Here is a 17,581-nt window from a genome sequence, read left to right on the forward strand (position 1 = left end):
AAAAAAGGTTAAAAAAAAGTCATAGTATGTTGAAAAAAATCATAGTATGTCAAAAAAGTTGGAGTAGAGTATGTTGAAACATTTTATGAAAAAAAGTCATAGTATAGTACGCCGAAAAATTTCATGAAAAAAAGTCATAGGTGGAAATTTTTCATTTAAATTAACTTGAGACATGGCATTTAATATGAAAACCTAAAGAGCTTCACTCTAAGTCGTAGTATCTACCCCACTTATAGATTGTTTAAATCTTTATTATATTTATTGATGCTCTTCTCTCTCCATCACACGCACACCTCTTGCTGATGGTTTCCCCATATCTCTCAATAATCAGTGTTTGAAGGCATGACAGCCTCAGTGGTTTTAGTTCCGTCCAAAGGACATAGATTAGTTGATAGAGAGCCTGTTGCTTCAGAGTTTCCAATAATGATGAGATAAAGTGATAAAGAAGTCATGTTCATCTAATCACGAATGAGATGCTGCTGATGAGGGTTGACACGGAGCTTATGAGGGGAGTTGTGTCGGTGTTTGCGCAACACTCACAAGCAGACGTCCGAGCAGAATGGCTGCAGTCGCAGAGCTCTCCTTCCTGCTGTTTGCGCTCATCAACAACATTCATGCAGAGGAACTCATCATCATCCAAGAGGAAAGGGACTCTTACACCTCCGAGCTCCCCAAGGAGGCCAACTCCTCCTGCCTGATCTCCAGATTTGTTGGTGAGGAGAAGATTGTCCTGTGGAACACCTCTGACCTCTGGTCCGAGAACTCCACAGTACCTAAAGACTTGAAAGGACGACTTTCAGTTGGCAGCATTTCTAATTACACGATCCACAACCTGACCCACTCAGACTCCGGCACGTACCAAGAGGAGTGTTGGACCGAGGGCGAAGTGACGAATACGAAAAACATCAGTATTATTATTTGTAGTTCAATATATGAGGAATCATTTTTTCGAATGGATATTAGCAGATCTGTGGACCTGCAATGTCATGGAGCGGCTGACAATCTGGATATCCAGTGGCTCAAGCGTGAGTTAAGATATGAGCAAGAAATATGGACAAGAGTTTTTGGGGACAATAAGCCATCAGTGATGGACAATGTTAAAGGAAGATACCAAGTGGTGACAAACACATCAGATCTTCGTGTATCTGACTTCAGAACAACAATCTACACAAGGTACACCTGTCTGGTGATGAACCAACAGCAGTGTGTTAGCAGTCACCCTGTACTGCTTGAACTGTTATCAGAGACAATCTACGGCTCAGTGGAGGAGACAGCTGTGCTGCCATGCAATGTCACTGATTTCATTGATGACCAGCCCCCACATTGGGAGAAGGAGGATTTGTACTTCAACGCTGACGAAGGAGAATACTACACAATGTCTTCAGTGGAACAAGAGGTGGACCAAAACTACTCGCTGGTGTTTTCATCATTAATGTTAAATGACACAGGTTGGTACTACTGTAAAACCTCTAAAAGACTGCAAAGGTATTTTCTGTTGGTGTGCCCCAAATTTGGCCCACCTGCTGTAGAGTTATTCTCAGAGGGAGAAGACATCACTCTCAGATGTGGAGATTTGGGAGAGAGTGAGGAAATTAAGTGGTTCATCAAGTCGAACCAAACAGACGGAAGAATCGTTATGGAAAACTCTTATCTGCAGAGCAGAATGAGCGTGTACCCTAATGAGACATCTCTGGTTATCTCTAATGTCTCACTGGAAGACACAGGAGAGTATTGGTGTGCAGCTCTTGACCGAGATGAGCAGTGTGTGTCAACAACCAAAACTCTTGTAAAGTACAGAGAGCCCTCTGGGTTTCCCTCTGGGTTTCCCTCTGGGTTTCCCTCTGGGTTTCCCTCTGGGTTTCCCTCTGGGTTTCCCTCTGGGTTTCCCTCCACCTTCTACATAGTGAGATGCTCAGTGCTCAGTGGTCTGCTGGTGATGCTCTGTGTTGTTGTAGTCGCTGTGAACCAGAGGACCTGGAGAGGAGAGCAGCTTTCAGCTGAGACAGAGAGTTAATATGCAGATGTTCATTTCAGTTCACTCATTTCTGTGTTATATACTTGATTTTAAAATAATGGATGTTAGACATTCAGGCAAATAAAACATTTGAACTGGAACACAAAAGACAAAGAAAAAGACAGAGACAAAGAGAGATTACAGAAACAACAAACAAAAACTACATAAACTCTGTATGTGATATTATTATTATTTATTCTTGTGAAATAACAATAACAATGTAACAAAGTACAACATATCACATAAAAGGGAAAAAAATATAACTAGCCAAAGATATAAATTCACCATGAAAATAATAATAATAATAATAATAGTAATAATAGTAATAATAATAATAATAATAGTAATGATAGGAAATGGTTTTTTTAGGTTTTGAGGATTAGAAGTCAACCATTGATCATGATCATGACAGGGTGCAGATGTCCCCTTAGTTTTTTATAAAATATATAAAATATTATATATATTGTATATATAGTTATGTTTGTTTGTTTCTCTTGGTTTTGTTGTGGATGCATGTGATTATAGGGAGCACTGCTTTGAGCTGCACCCTGACCCATAGGAGCGGACTGGTCTGTTTTGTGATATCATTTTTAACACTTTTTTTTTGTTTTTAACATTTCAGTAATTAATCTGTTATCATTGCTTTCACCTGAGCTGTTTTTATTTCTCTTATTTTGTATCTTATTGTATTGATGTTTTATTTCAAATCAAATGATTATGTGATTTTCAATCATATGTGAAGGAGTTTGAGTTGCCTTTTATACATTTATAATTGTTATATCTTGCAGTGTTGTCAGTGTTATAGAATTGTTATTATACCTTGGTCTATATCAATCAATAGTCTCTATAATAAAGGTTTCAAATAAACGATAAAACTTGGTTCTGAGTTTTTACTGTTCAAAGTTAAATAGTTCAACGCTATTAATTCACTTAAATTCAAATACTTATGACTCTTATTTGCTTCCATAGACAAATATCATTTTTATCTGTTACTATATTTCATTACTCAGTATTACTCCATGCTGCTTTTTATATTTATTTGTATACAAGATACACATGTGTAGGTTATAAGAAATGCAGTTTTCTAATTACACTAAATAAAGGTTACAGGAAAGTGTGTGCACATTAACAATCCTAATATTCAGGCCAGGCGCATATTCAGTAGAGGAAAGAGTAGAGGATATCAGACAACTACAACATAGAATAGTATGTTGAACAATTTCATGAAAAAAAGTCATAGTATAGGTGGACATTTTTCATTTAAATTAACTTGAGACATGGCATTTAATATGAAAACCTAAAGAGCTTCACTCTAAAGTCGTAGTCTTTACTACCCCACTTATAGATTGTTTAAATCTTTATTATATTTATTGATGCTCTTCTCTCTCCATCACACACACACCTCTTGCTGGTGGTTTCCCCATATCTCTCAATAATCAGTGTTTGAAGGCACGACAGCCTCAGTGGTTTTAGTTCCGTCCAAAGGACATAGATTAGTTGATAGAGAGCCTGTTGCTTCAGAGTTTCCAATAATGATGAGATAAAGTGATAAAGAAGTCATGTTCATCTAACCACAAATGAGATGCTGCTGATGAGGGTTGACACGGAGCTTATGAGGGGAGTTGTGTCGGTGTTTGCGCAACACTCACAAGCAGACGTCCGAGCAGAATGGCTGCAGTCGCAGAGCTCTCCTTCCTGCTGTTTGCGCTCATCAACAACATTCATGCAGAGGAACTCATCATCATCCAAGAGGAAAGGGACTCTTACACCTCCGAGCTCCCCAAGGAGGCCAACTCCTCCTGCCTGATCTCCAGATTTGTTGGTGAGGAGAAGATTGTCCTGTGGAACACCTCTGACCTCTGGTCCGAGAACTCCACAGTACCTAAAGACTTGAAAGGACGACTTTCAGTTGGCAGCATTTCTAATTACACGATCCACAACCTGACTCACTCAGACTCCGGCACGTACCAAGAGGAGTGTTGGACCGAGGGCAAAGTGACGAATACGAAAAACATCAGTATTATTATTTGTAGTTCAATAGATAGGGAAATATCTTTTCGAACGGATATTAGAGGATCAGTGGACCTGCCATGTCATGGAGCGGCGGACAATCTGGATATCCAGTGGCTCAAGCGTGAGTTAAGATATGAGCAAGAAATATGGACAAGAGTTTTTGGGGACAATAAGCCATCAGTGATGGACAATGTTAAAGGAAGATACCAAGTGGTGACAAACACATCAGCTCTTCGTGTATCTGACTTCAGAACAACAATCTACACAACGTACACCTGTCTGGTGATGAACCAACAGCAGTGTGTTAGCAGTCACCCTGTACTGTTTGAACTGTTATCAGAGACAATCTACGGCTCAGTGGAGGAGACAGCTGTGCTGCCATGCAATGTCACTGATTTCATTGATGACCAGCCCCCACATTGGGAGAAGGAGAATTTGTTCTTCAATGCTGACAAAGGAAGATACAACCGCACAATGTCTTTAGTGGAACAAGAGGTGGACCAAAACTACTCGCTGGTGTTTTCATCGTTAATGTTAAATGACACAGGATTTTACTACTGTAAAACCTCTAAAAGACTGCAAAGGTATTGGCTGTTTGTGTGCCCCAAATTTGGACCACCCGCTGTAGAGTTCTTCTCAGAGGGAGAAGACATCACTCTCAGATGTGGAGATTTGGGAGAGAGTGTGGGATACAATTGGTTCATCAAGTCGAACCAAACAGACGGAAGAATCATTACTTCAAAGTCTTATCTGTGGGACAGAGTGAGCTGGTACCTTGATAAGACATCTCTGGTTACCTCTAATGTCTCACTGGAAGACACAGGAGAGTATTGGTGTGCAGGTTTTGACCTAGATTATCAGTGTGTGTCAACAACCAAAACTCTTGTAAAGTACAGAGAGCCCTCTGGGTTTCCCTCTGGGTTTCCCTCTGGGTTTCCCTCCACCTTCTACATAGTGAGATGCTCAGTGCTCAGTGGTCTGCTGGTGATGCTCTGTGTTGTTGTAGTCGCTGTGAACCAGAGGACCCGGAGAGGAGAGCAGCTTTCAGCTGAGACAGAGAGTTAATATGCAGATGTTCATTTCAGTTCACTCATTTCTCATTGGCTTTAATACAGTGTGTTATATACTTGATTTTAAAATAATGGATGTTAGACATTCAGCCAAATAAAACATTTGAACTGGAACACAAAAGACAAAGAAAAAGACAGAGACAAAGAGAGATTACAGAAACAACAAACAAAAACTACATAAACTCTGTATGTGATATTATTATTAATTATTATTGTGAAATAACAATAACAATGTAACAAAGTACAACATATCACATAAAAGGGAAAAAATATAACTAGCCAAAGATATAAATACACCATGAAAATAATAATAATAATAATAATAATAATAGTAATGATAATAATAATAATAGTAATAATAGTAATGATAGGAAATGTTTTTTTTAGGTTTTGAGGATTAGAAGTCAAACATTGATCATGATCATGACAGGGTGCAGATGTCCCCTTAGTTTTTTATATAATATTTAAAATATTATATATATTGTGTATATATAGTTATGTTTGTTTGTTTTTCTTGGTTTTGTTGTGGATACATGTGATTATAGGGAGCACTGCTTTGAGCTGCACCCTGACCCAGAGGAGGGGACTGGTCTGTTTTATGATGTCATTTTTAACACTTTTTTTTTTGTTTTTAACATTTCAGTAATTAATCTGTTATCATTGCTTTCACCTGAGCTGTTTTTATTGCACTTATTTTGTAAATTGTTATTGTGCTGATGTTTTATTTCAAATCAAATGATTATGTGATTTTCATTAATATGTGAAGGAGTTTGAGTTGCCTTTTATACATTTATAATTGTTATATCTTGCAGTGTTGTCAGTGTTATAGAATTGTTATTATACCTTGGTCTATATCAATCAATAATCAATTGTCTCTATAATAAAGGTTTCAAATAAACGATAAAACTTGGTTCTGAGTTTTTACTGTTCAAAGTTAAATAGTTCAACGCTATTAATTCACTTAAATTCAAATACTTATGACTCTTATTTGCTTCCATAGACAAATATCATTTTTATCTGTTACTATATTTCATTACTCAGTATTACTCCATGCTGCTTTTTATATTTATTTGTATACAAGATACACATGTGTAGGTTATAAGAAATGCAGTTTTCTAATTACACTAAATAAAGGTTACAGGAAAGTGTGTGCACATTAACAATCCTAATATTCAGGCCAGGCGCATATTCAGTAGAGGAAAGAGTAGAGGATATCAGACAACTACAACATAGAATAGTATGTTGAACAATTTCATGAAAAAAAGTCATAGTATAGGTGGACATTTTTCATTTAAATTAACTTGCGACATGGCATTTAATATGAAAACCTAAAGAGCTTCACTCTAAAGTCGTAGTCTTTACTACCCCACTTATAGATTGTTTAAATCTTTATTATATTTATTGATGCTCTTCTCTCTCCATCACACACACACCTCTTGCTGGTGGTTTCCCCATATCTCTCAATAATCAGTGTTTGAAGGCACGACAGCCTCAGTGGCTTTAGTTCCGTCCAAAGGACATAGATTAGTTGATAGAGAGCCTGTTGCTTCAGAGTTTCCAATAATGATGAGATAGAGTGATAAAGAAGTCATGTTCATCTAATCACAAATGAGATGCTGCTGATGAGGGTTGACACAGAGCTTATGAGGGGAGTTGTGTCGGTGTTTGCGCAACACTCACAAGCAGACGTACGAGCAGTAAGAAATGTAGTTTTCTAATTACACTAAATAAAGGTTACAGGAAAGTGTGTGCACATTAACAATCCTAATATTCAGGCCAGGTGGGAGAGGAGGATTGTGGGGAGAGTGTTGTAAGTTGCTGTTTTGCTGTTTTTGGTGAATGTAATTAATTACAGGCTACTGATTAACAAGTCACAGATTTGTTCTGAGGTGTTTGAGTCACCAGCTGTTTTATTTTTTAAAGACTATTTTAAATCTGTGAACAATACAATAAACAAACTGATACATAAGTAAATAATACATATAAAGGAAATGAAGGGATAAATAAAGTCAAACAAATATAAAATAAAACAAAATAAAGTAACATAAAACATGCCAGGGGTTAATATGAATAAATAACAGTAAAAACATTAAAATGGGAGCACCGTTTTACTAGCCTTTTAGTTTTTTTCAACATACTATGACTTCTTTTGACCTACCATACTGTAACATTTTTCGACATACTAATAGTATACTAATAGTCATAGTATAGTATGTCGAAAAATTTCATGAAAAAAAGTCCTAGTAGTATGTTGAACAAAAAAAGTCATAGTATAGTATGTCGAAAATGTTTTTAAAAAAAGTCTAGTATGTCGAAAAAAGTCCTAGTAGTATGTCGAAAAAAAAAAAAAAAAGGAAGGTCATAGTTTGGTATGTCGAAAAAATTTAAAAGTCATAGTAATGTATGTCAAAAAAAAAGTCATCGTATAGTATGTAAAATTTTTTTTTTTTTAAAAAGTCAGTATAGTATGTAAAAAAACAAAAATCATACTATGTCGAAAAATAAAAAATCGTCCAAGTATAGTATGTTGAGAAATTTAAAAAAGTCATATTACAGTATGTCGATATTTATTTATTAATTTTTTTAAAAGTCATAGTATGTCAGATTTTTTAAGTTATAGTATGTAAAAAAAATAAAAGTCATAGTATAGTATGTCAAAATAAAAGTCATAGTATGTCAAAAAAAAAAAAGTCATAGTATAGTACGTCAAAACATGAGTGTTGTATAAAAATAAAAAGTCCAAGTAAAATGTGTCGAAAACGTCATAGCATAGTTGTGTGTGACCAATATTCATGTGCTAAATGAAACACTAGCCCTAGTGTTCTTCTGTCAACACTCTGCTGTATCCTTCATTGTAGTCTGCAGTACTCACTGTGAAGGGCTGGTGGCGTTGGTGGACTGAGGAGAGAGGGCCTCTAGGACGTGTGGCTCCCCCTCCTGACAGAACTGCTTGAACATATGTTTATCATCCCCTGCCATCTTACAGGAGTAGCTCTCCATCCTGCAGGGAAAAGACAATATATATAAATAATATAATACAGTGTGACCAATATTCATGTGGTAAATGAAACAAGAGTGCTGTAACCATAATGGAAGAGATTTCAGATGAGTGAAAATGTTGCCAAATCCCTTAAGATTACTTTTAATAGCCCATTAGGCTCAAACACACTATTACACAACATATCAAATACAAAAAAAAACCTGAACCATTTCTGTTAACCTAATTTACCACTCTATCCGATGCAGACTACATTTCTTTATTTTGGTGCTATTCGCCTCTTTAACTTACACACACTGGCTTTACCACTTTTAATGTTATCTTACGTTTGGCTAATAGTGCACTCTCTGCAGCTTTATTATTTTGGGAAAATACAATTATCAGTATTCATAATTATTATTATTATTAGTGCCTCTGGGTCTCTATACTTTGTGGCACATGGTATTTTTTTACATAAGAGGAAAAAGGGTGAATTGTGCAGCCCCAAGCATAAAGATTTACAGCTTTCACCTAGATCTCACAAAGCAAGGGAACTGATATTTATCATGTACTGTATTTCAGTTTTGTTTTCAATAAAAGTTTCTTTTGAAATTTGAGCCTGAATTGATAGTTTATTTTTCAGCATATTTGAAATACAATTTTTAAAAAAGATTAAAAAGAATACACGTTCCTATAAAAAAAAAAAAAAGCCAAACAAGGTGATTTTAGTGATTATTTAAAACCATTTTTAAGATAGATTGGTGTAAAAAGAATAACATGTATACAGCTGTCCACTTCACCAAAACACAAAAAAAAAAAAAAACACTCAAATGTAATCTGTGAACAAACCAATTTTAAAAACCGGACCATTCATTGTATTTTCTGACTTTTAACGTCTCACATTAAAAGCCTTGTTGGGGGTCGAGAGGCATCGCCATGGCAACACCCGTCATCTGGTCCTGCATGATCCGTGACTGCTCGGCAGCTACGACTGAATAACAACATCAATGAAATCAAACGGACCAACTTCCATGTCTGAACTGTCTCGGTGTGATGTAAAACAGCACTTGAAGGTTTTGTCAGACTCTTAGCAACGACTTCATTTACATTTTTACAAAAAGCAGCGACTATAAATAAAATGTTTCCAACAAATGGGACACAATCTCAGTTCACTTACACATGTACTTACCTGCTTGGGCCAGGATTCCTGCCATCTCTCCACTAGAAAGAAAACGCTAAACAAGGCGATTTCAGTGATTATTTACCGTTTTCAAAGATAAGAACCAAAGCTAAGTATGATTCAAACAGTTTATTCACATCTGTAATATATCTGCCAATCAAACGAAGCACAGAGCAGTCAAGAAAAAGACACAACTCCTAACCACTTTTAAGGAACGTAAAAGGAGCTTTTCTAAAAAACAATGTACAACATGTCAGCCATTTTACTGTAATGTTTTTTCCTCTAAATTGTACTATACATTCACTTTCAATGAAGCCTTTGCACTGAGTTAATGAGCAAAGAAAAACACTGGCAAGACAAGACGTTTAGAAACGGGGGGGTTAACTGGGAATAGATTAAGGGGAGAGCGGAAAGAAAAAGCTGGATTTAAATGACGTATAAAATGAATCATTGAACAGGATAACGGCGGATTGAAACAAAACAATGGGACCTTTGTTAAACGCTGATGTTTTCTAAGCTGCAACCCAGGTGCCAACAGTTTCCTTGGCCGTGCCCTACTGTCGAAACTACAGACGAGCGTTCGCAGTAATAAGATTCAATAATATAAGTTTCAGTTATAAATGCAGCGGTTTAAAATGTCAAACTCAGTGCTGAAAAAGTCCTCACAGTAACGTCACTGTCACACGTAAAAAGCAACACACATAAATAGCAAATAATGAAACAACAGATGAGTTCTGCGCTGATCGGTAAGTTAGTCTTAACGGACCCTGCCCGGCCAATTCCCTGGTAGGAACATCATCAAGTCTTAATCTGTCTGGTTTCATTGATGCTGGTGTTTTCTGGACTCCTCTTTTGTGACATCGTTTGCAAGAAACTCCGCTCGCTCGCAGTCTTTGTTGGCCACTCATCCATTACAAGACCTTCTTCTTCTTCTCAAGTGTCCATGAAGGGGTCTTTTTGGAAATGTGGCAGGTGTAGAGAAGCCCATATATATATATATATATATATATATATATATGTGTGTGTGTGTGCTTGGGGTCAAAATCCATACTGGAGAAAGAAGGAGCGTTCAAGCTACCGCGGGGTCTTTTAAAAATGTCCACCAGCTCACGGTACACAGTTCACTGCCAGCAGAAGAGAAGGCTTCAAACATGCATTGGTCTAAAGCGTGAAAATGGCTTTGGATGATGCAGCAAAACCCAGAAAAACAACAACAAAAAAAAAGGTACATGGGGTGAAAAATGAGAGGAGGAGGAAAAGCCTAGATATTCTTTGGCTGAGGCGTGTCCATCTGGGAAATTCACACGCACAGAGCTCTGGGGAACCTGGGAGAAGAAAAGAATACAAATTAAAATGTGTCTTCCATTACAGAAGAACTGCATTAGCACAAGAAATCTGTAATAACACTAGTTAAATTCCTCCTGTATCCTTTCTGTTTACACCATAAAGAAGCCACATCAATCACCTCAATATTGTAAACCATAATAAACGTACCGGTCCTCAGTGAAGCCGTCCATTTCCTCCTCGTCATCCAGCTCCATGTTCAGCTCATTGTCAAGACAATCACTGCCATAGCCGCTCAAGACGCTGCAGGTATGACATATTTTACACGATCACATGTATGCACAACTTTTGTTGGATTAGACCTGTCATTAGGGATGGGCGATATGACGGTATATACACCATACAACGTCAGAAATGTGACCACAGGTAGAGATTTGGCAATATCGTTTCCACCAGGAGGACTCATCCCAACCAACTCAAGACGAGGAACAACTCTGGGTACATGATTACCAGACATTTGCACTTTGTAGTTTATTTTGACAGTGTATTGTCAGCTTTCTTAATTGAAAGATGAGCAAATCCTGTAGGAAAAGTTAAGTATTTTTCTCTTTTGCTATACAAAAATATAATTTTTATGATTTTTTATACCACTGATTGAAGTCAGGCTGGTATTTATTTGCACCCGTTATCCTTAAAACATCCAACATTTGAAATTATTGTTCTCAGGAAACATAAATCTTCCTTATTTAAATAATTTTTGTTTGACTTTTTGAGTCCGTGTTGTCTCATGTGAGGCAGTGGTTTTTGTTTTGCAGGGACGTTCCAATTAAAAAAAAGAAAATAATCAAATGTGATGAGGTACGGTGTCGGTATTCTAAACCATGACATTTATTTGTTTGCACAATAAAACAAAGTGTCAGAGATGTTACAACAAAAGAAAAGAAGCAAGTTTTGCGGGTGACATTAAAAAAAAACATCAGCACTTATAGAAGGAATCTCATCCCAATTAGCATTTTAAGAAAATACAAAAGTCTTATCATCAAGAAAAGTAAACAAACATGAAAAAATAAAATCCAAAAGCAAATGGAAAGTTAGCAACATAAATAAAGAAAGAAGACCAGTCTTGAATTTACAGAACAATTACTGTATTGTGATATAAAAGTACATATATCGTGATATGTTTTGACCATATCGCCCCACCCTTACCGGTCATCTTTTGGAAACGACTATACAACTCTTGATAAATGACTATTTCCAATATTCCTGCATGTGCATTTGAAGGTTGTTTTTATTTAATGTTATTTGCTGCCCTAAGGGTTAACCCTAACCCTAAACCCTAACCCTAAACTACGTATAATATAAATAGCATATATTTAAGTATGCTGAGATGCTAATAAGTGTTTGAGGGTGCTGCAGCGGCTGACCTGACGGAGCGACACGTCAAGAATACAATCCTCTTCAGTTTCTTGTTGTAGAAGAAGTAGTTGAAGGACCAGAGGCTCCCCTCTTCACCAAAAGGGTCCGAGTCCAGATCAGGGTTGTAGCTGAGAACAAACATTGAGACATTAAGCTTAAAAATGGCTGAACTCGACATCAAAAGGATTTTCAGCAGCATACAGTATCTGCTTATATAACACACACACATGCCTACCTGTAAATGTCACAGCTCTGCAGGTTGATCTCCTGGTCGATGGCGTTCCACAGCTCCGGCCCCAGAGAGTTGAACTCCTCTCCCACAGCTGAGAACAAGCTGCTGTTTACTGCATTAGCCACCTGGAGAGAAGTCAAAGTCAAATCATTAATTGCATAAAAGATAGTTTATGTTATATATCTGTGACAATAAAAAAATATCAGCGGTGCTTCAGAGGGCGGACTCGGCTTCAGAGGAGCATACTAACCCAGTTGGCGCTGGGCTCTCGGCTGAACTCGTGGGCCCGCGCGGCGCTGAAGTCGTAGTCCGGCCTGAAGGACTCGTTGAGCGTTGTGATGAGGTAGAAAAGAGTCTTCCTGCAACACTTGTCACTCAAAGGGTTCTCCCCGTCCTCACTGCTCTTCCCCAGCCTGGACGGAAAAATAAGAAAAATGCTTAATTATCTTATCTAACTATTTGATTAAGGGCCCTTGTGTTCTTCTGATAAGAAACCACACTCTGCTGTATCCTTCATTGTAGACTGCAGTACTCACTGTGAAGGGCTGGTGGCGTTGGTGGACTGAGGAGGAGAGAGGGCCTCCAGGACGTGTGGCTCCCCCTCCTGGCAGAACTGCTTGAACATATGCTTATCATCCCCTGCCATCTTACAGGAGTAGCTCTCCATCCTGCAGGGAGAAGACAATATAAATACATAATATAATACTGTGAGACCAATATTCATGAGCTAAATGAAACAAGAGTGCTGTAACCATAATGGAAGAGATTTCAGATGAGTGAAAATGTTGCCAAATCCCTTAAGATTACTTTAATAGCCCGTTAGGCTTAAACACACTATTACACAACATATTTGGGGCACTTCGAGGTATTTAAATACATTTCATCAAATACAAAAAAAAACCTGAACCATGTCTGTTAACCAAATTTACCTCTCTATCCACAGATATTACGGACAAATAAAAATAAATAGGACATTATATAAAATATTAAAGAAAACCAGCAGAGATAAAAGACTACATTTCTTTATTTTGGTGCTATTCGGCTCTTTAACTTACAATTATCAGATCTGATTTGGTATTCAAATATTAAAAGGATTCACAGAGTGCAAAAAAAAAAACTGGGCTGCAAGAGCTCTATAACCTTCGTTTGAAAACAAGACAGCCCTCGTCTTTCCACTGAGAGACATATCTGCACAAACATCTGACAAGAACAAGTCCGTGCGAAAAAATGTCCTACATTCTCTTTTCATGCTTCTGGGCCAGACGCCACTGTTTACAGATATGCGAGTGGAGCAGACTGGTGTGCGGTTGTTTATTTTTCCTCCTCTAACCTTATGGGTTACGCAAGAGCAAAGGTTGTGCAATTTAAGATGGAAGGCCTACTGAGACCCTCACTGGCCTTGCCAGCCTAATTATAGGGACATTAGGTGGCAACGAACGAATACCACAGTGGAAATAACTGCCCTGGTTTTCCATACACAACACAGCTGACCCGCCGACACAACACCGAGGGTAACCAGATGACGGAGCAGACACTGGAGCCGAGTGAAGATTAGAAACACTTAAGGTTATTACAGAAGCTCCGCTAACATCTGTACACAACACTAACAGCAGCTTGCTTACATATTATTCATGTGTTTTAATGTATTTAGTTATTATTGGACCAGTTATTTATGTCCGTCTATTATTATATTGCAGTGCTGCTTTTTTGCACCAAACAAATGACCTTTACACGGAGCACCAGCTCTTTTAAGTTTATTTTTATGTACTTTTTTGCAGCACTGTGCAACTTTTCTTTAGTGCAGTACATTATTAACGTTTTGGGTTTTATTACATTTCCATGTGTCAAAATCAAAAGCTCATCTGTAGAAAATATAAATCTGCTAGAAGCCCTGTTGGGTACATATTTAGTTAAAGCCTGCAGCTTTAAAGTCCTGCTGCTATGATGGACTGCCTCACTAATCCACTAAGCAGCCTTGGCAGCTCCAGCAGCACTCAGCTATCATGCAGTATTATTGTATGTGTGCATGTACACATACGCTCCGATAGCACTGTTCACAACGCTCTCCAAATAGCCACAGAGTGGTGCGAGAGGACAAGACACCATATTGTGCGTCACTCCAGGTCACAACCAGTAGAGACGCTCAGTTTCACCACCCACACTCAAAACCCTGCGAACAGACTGGGCGGCATAACTCCACAGCCCACTGCCCTTTATGTAACTGCACTGTCACTGAAACTGCAAGCCTGCTGAAGGCCTTACCTAACCTTTGCTAAGTGAAAAACATGCACTGTCAGTTACATATTAACTTTCAGTATAAGCTCTGAGCGTAGGCGTTTTAGGTTAGTTGTCGGCTATCACAATGTTGCATAACATGCAGGTACTTTGCTCTACTACCTCTCTTTAAGAGCAGAGTGTTCTTTGAAGCAGCAGCCACACCTTTCATACACTCAATCCATGTTTAGTGACCTCAAACCAGACACGGTTTTTCCTGTATAAGGAAAACTGCAGTCAAGGTTGACTCCAGTGGCTTTTACTTTGGTTTATACACAAGGTCTAATGTCTGGCTGTTGTGTTGATGCTCCTGTTGGGCGGGAAATTCTGCATTACTGAAATAGAAGCAGGAAACTACAGGTGACCTGTGCATGCTTCTCCTAAGTAACTAATGGGTGTTTGTTTTGTATGTGTAATATGGAGATTTTTATCCCCAAGTCTGCTTTCAAAAACTCGATTATGGGCATTGTGACTGATACATGCAGCTGTTTCGCGACCAAATTATATTTGTCTGGTGCTGTCTGTTGATTGTTTTTCTCTCTGCATTTTCTTTTACGTAATGCTTGTTGTCATATGTAATGCTTGTTGTCATATGTAATGCTTGTCATGTATGCTAGTTCTGTTCTTTAAACTATTAATTATTTCTTTTTCCCTCAAGAGGCTTTGCCTTTTGCCAGGCCGCCATTGTAAATAAGACTTTGTTTTTAGTTGACTTGCCTGGTTAAATAAAGGTTAAATAAATAAATAATACAGCTGAAGTTTGTGTGGTCTCAGCGCAGCGGACCCCTTTGGAAATACTGTACTAAAAAGTCTGTAAAGACCCTATTTATTCCCAGACATTAACACTTCTATTTGTTCCTGTAAACGTGTAACAATATGTAGGTCAGTAGAGGGCTCAGTTGTTCGTGTTGCAATACAAGCTACGTCTACGGCCCTTACCTGCCAAGGATGCGAGACTCTCCTGTTTCGACACACAGCCGGGAGCTGAGGGCTTCAAAGCTGGAGCTTTCCAACAGTTTCATTGCGATCTGTTAAAAAACAAAAAGCAAAACAAAGTTAATGTTAGTCAACTGTCACATTAGGAGACTAGCATTATTGTTGACTTTTTTTATAGTGATGGTCAGGAACCAAGCCAACTTTCCTGCATTTTATTAATGAATTCAAACAATATAGTACTATCTTAACCAATGTTAAAAAACAAAAAAGCCATTAAGACCTTTAGGTTATTAAATGAATATAATATGATGTACATAACAAATTCTATTATCAAGAGCTCATTATCCTTAGAACATTTTAAAAAGGAAATTATCATCACATTTAATTCATAATGTCCAATTATCTTTTGATATGTTTAGATATATTTTCTTTTTTTCTGTACTGTGTTTTTTTGTATGTATTTCATTGTTTTTATTGGATTGTTTTCCACTGTTTGGTGTGTTTTTCTGCACATTTTGTGTACTTCTTGTTGTTTAACTTTTGTTGCATTTTTAAAAATTATATATAAAGTATTTTACAAATTCTGTCATTATGAAATGTATATATAATTTTTAATAATAATAATAAGATGTATATATAAAACTCTAGTATTATAAAATGCATATATAATGATTTTTGATTTTTTCCCAATTGTATTTGCATCTGTTTGTACCTCAGTAAATCTGCATGTGTTCAGTAAAGAAAGCATTATTTAAAAAAATAAATGAAATGTATATGTAATGATTTTTAATAATATGATGTATATATCAAACTGCCATTATGACATGTATATGTAATGATTCTTATTAATAATAATAATACAAACTCTTAGCACCATCTTACCCAATGTAAAAACATAAAAGCCATTAACACCTTTAAGTTATTAAATTAATATAATATGATATATAGAACAAATTATGGCATTATGAAACGTATATGTAATGATTTTATTATTAATAGCAATAATAATAATAGTATGATGTATATATCAAACTCTGGCATTATGACATGTAAATATAATGATCCTCATTAATAATAATAATAAGATTTATATATGTATACAACACATTCTGGCATTAGGAAATGTATATGTAATGATTTTTTATTAATAATATGATGTATATATCAAACTGGCATTGTGACATGTATATATGATGATTTTTAATAATAATAATAATATGTATATATCAAACTGTTATTATGAAATGTATGTGTATAATGATTTTTCTCTTCTTCAATTGTACATGCATGTTTGTACCTCAGTAAATCTGCAAATGTTCAATAAAGAAAGCATTATTTCAACAAAAAAAGAAAAAAAAAAGCTGCTTAATTTAACATACTGTATATGTAAAACTTATAACGGTACCAAGGTTACGTTTGATGCATAACTAACCTAATTAAGTCGAGAAAATAACTCATATTATCCTAAAACTGGCAAGAAAAACAAACAACTGCTGTCAACATAAATAATGAGACTACAGCGCCCCGTGAGGGACAATTTCTAGGTCAAAACACAATTTCCTCTTTCTGCCCCTCCCCCACCCTGTATAAATCCTCTTCCTGGTTCAGCACATCGATGTTAAAATACAATATCACTCACCTAGCAGTATTTTCCAGCAGAAAAAGACCAAGTTGAACAGTCAAAACACTCGTCTTCTTCACCCCAAATAGCGACTCTTGTGACGCAAAAAAAGATTCGCTTTTTGTTGACGCTAATGTTAGCTATTATCTGCGTTTATTTCCTTCTTCAGCGGAGTAACTTTAATTCCTACTCGTCTTTAAGCATCTTACACAAGCACTCGGTCGAGGATGCGTTATTCTGAGGCCTTTTAAATTTATAGAAAAACTGCTTTTGCCGATTAAATGCGATGAGATTAAATCCAGAGACTGTTGTCGTCCGTCGGAGTCTGTCTGCAGCGGCATCCCTTTATACGACCTGATTACACAAAGAAAACCTCGTTATTTAGCTAAATCAAGTCGCTTTTTTTATAAGCGACTCGATCAGAGAAGTAGTTAACTAACTAGCCGAGCTACCAAACCGAATAAATTACCAAAAACTGGGTCAAGGAAGTCTGCAAATCGTCAACGACACATCTACTCTGATGAAAACAACGGAGTGTGGTAACCAAGCCCCTTTTCCTGTTTA

At 36.9% G+C, this 17,581-nt stretch overlaps 2 protein-coding genes across 3 annotated transcripts; one reads left to right on the forward strand and one right to left on the reverse strand.

Annotated features, from left to right (window-relative positions):
• Positions 1-3,143: 3,143 nt before the first annotated feature.
• Positions 3,144-5,550, forward strand: LOC141759885 (uncharacterized). Its single transcript, XM_074622351.1, has 2 exons — positions 3,144-5,428; positions 5,460-5,550. The coding sequence occupies exon 1, from the start codon at positions 3,683-3,685 to the stop codon at positions 5,090-5,092; it is 1,410 nt and encodes a 469-aa protein (XP_074478452.1). The 5' UTR covers positions 3,144-3,682; the 3' UTR covers positions 5,093-5,428; positions 5,460-5,550.
• Positions 5,551-9,368: 3,818 nt separating this feature from the next.
• maf1b (MAF1 homolog, negative regulator of RNA polymerase III b) lies at positions 9,369-17,565 on the reverse strand. Of its 2 annotated transcripts, XM_074622452.1 has the most exons (8): positions 17,036-17,565; positions 15,400-15,488; positions 12,723-12,854; positions 12,437-12,599; positions 12,190-12,311; positions 11,963-12,082; positions 10,749-10,841; positions 9,369-10,579 (listed from the first exon to the last, which is right to left on the reverse strand). In XM_074622452.1, the coding sequence occupies exons 2-8, from the start codon at positions 15,480-15,482 to the stop codon at positions 10,555-10,557; spliced, it is 738 nt and encodes a 245-aa protein (XP_074478553.1). In that variant the 5' UTR covers positions 15,483-15,488; positions 17,036-17,565; the 3' UTR covers positions 9,369-10,554. The 2 variants fall into 2 exon arrangements, with proteins under 2 accessions (XP_074478553.1, XP_074478554.1); XM_074622453.1 differs by lacking the exons at positions 9,369-10,579; positions 10,749-10,841 and adding an exon at positions 10,986-11,022 and having other exon boundaries at positions 17,036-17,557.
• Between the last annotated feature and the right edge of the window lie 16 nt (positions 17,566-17,581).

This window comes from Sebastes fasciatus, chromosome 21, assembly GCF_043250625.1.
Source record: "Sebastes fasciatus isolate fSebFas1 chromosome 21, fSebFas1.pri, whole genome shotgun sequence".
Classification (NCBI taxonomy): domain Eukaryota; kingdom Metazoa; phylum Chordata; class Actinopteri; order Perciformes; family Sebastidae; genus Sebastes; species Sebastes fasciatus.

Bases quoted from the DNA above. Each gene is read 5' to 3' on its own strand.
- LOC141759885 (XM_074622351.1), top strand. From the start codon at position 3,683: ATGGCTGCAGTCGCAGAGCTCTCCTTCCTGCTGTTTGCGCTCATCAAC.
- maf1b (XM_074622452.1), bottom strand. From the start codon at position 15,482: ATGAAACTGTTGGAAAGCTCCAGCTTTGAAGCCCTCAGCTCCCGGCTG. The intron at 10,842-11,962 runs GTCAGCCGCTGC...TCATACCTGCAG, and splicing joins TTGACGTGTCGCTCCGTCAG to CGTCTTGAGCGGCTATGGCA. The intron at 10,580-10,748 runs GTACGTTTATTA...TTCTTCTCCCAG, and splicing joins GACGGCTTCACTGAGGACCG to GTTCCCCAGAGCTCTGTGCG.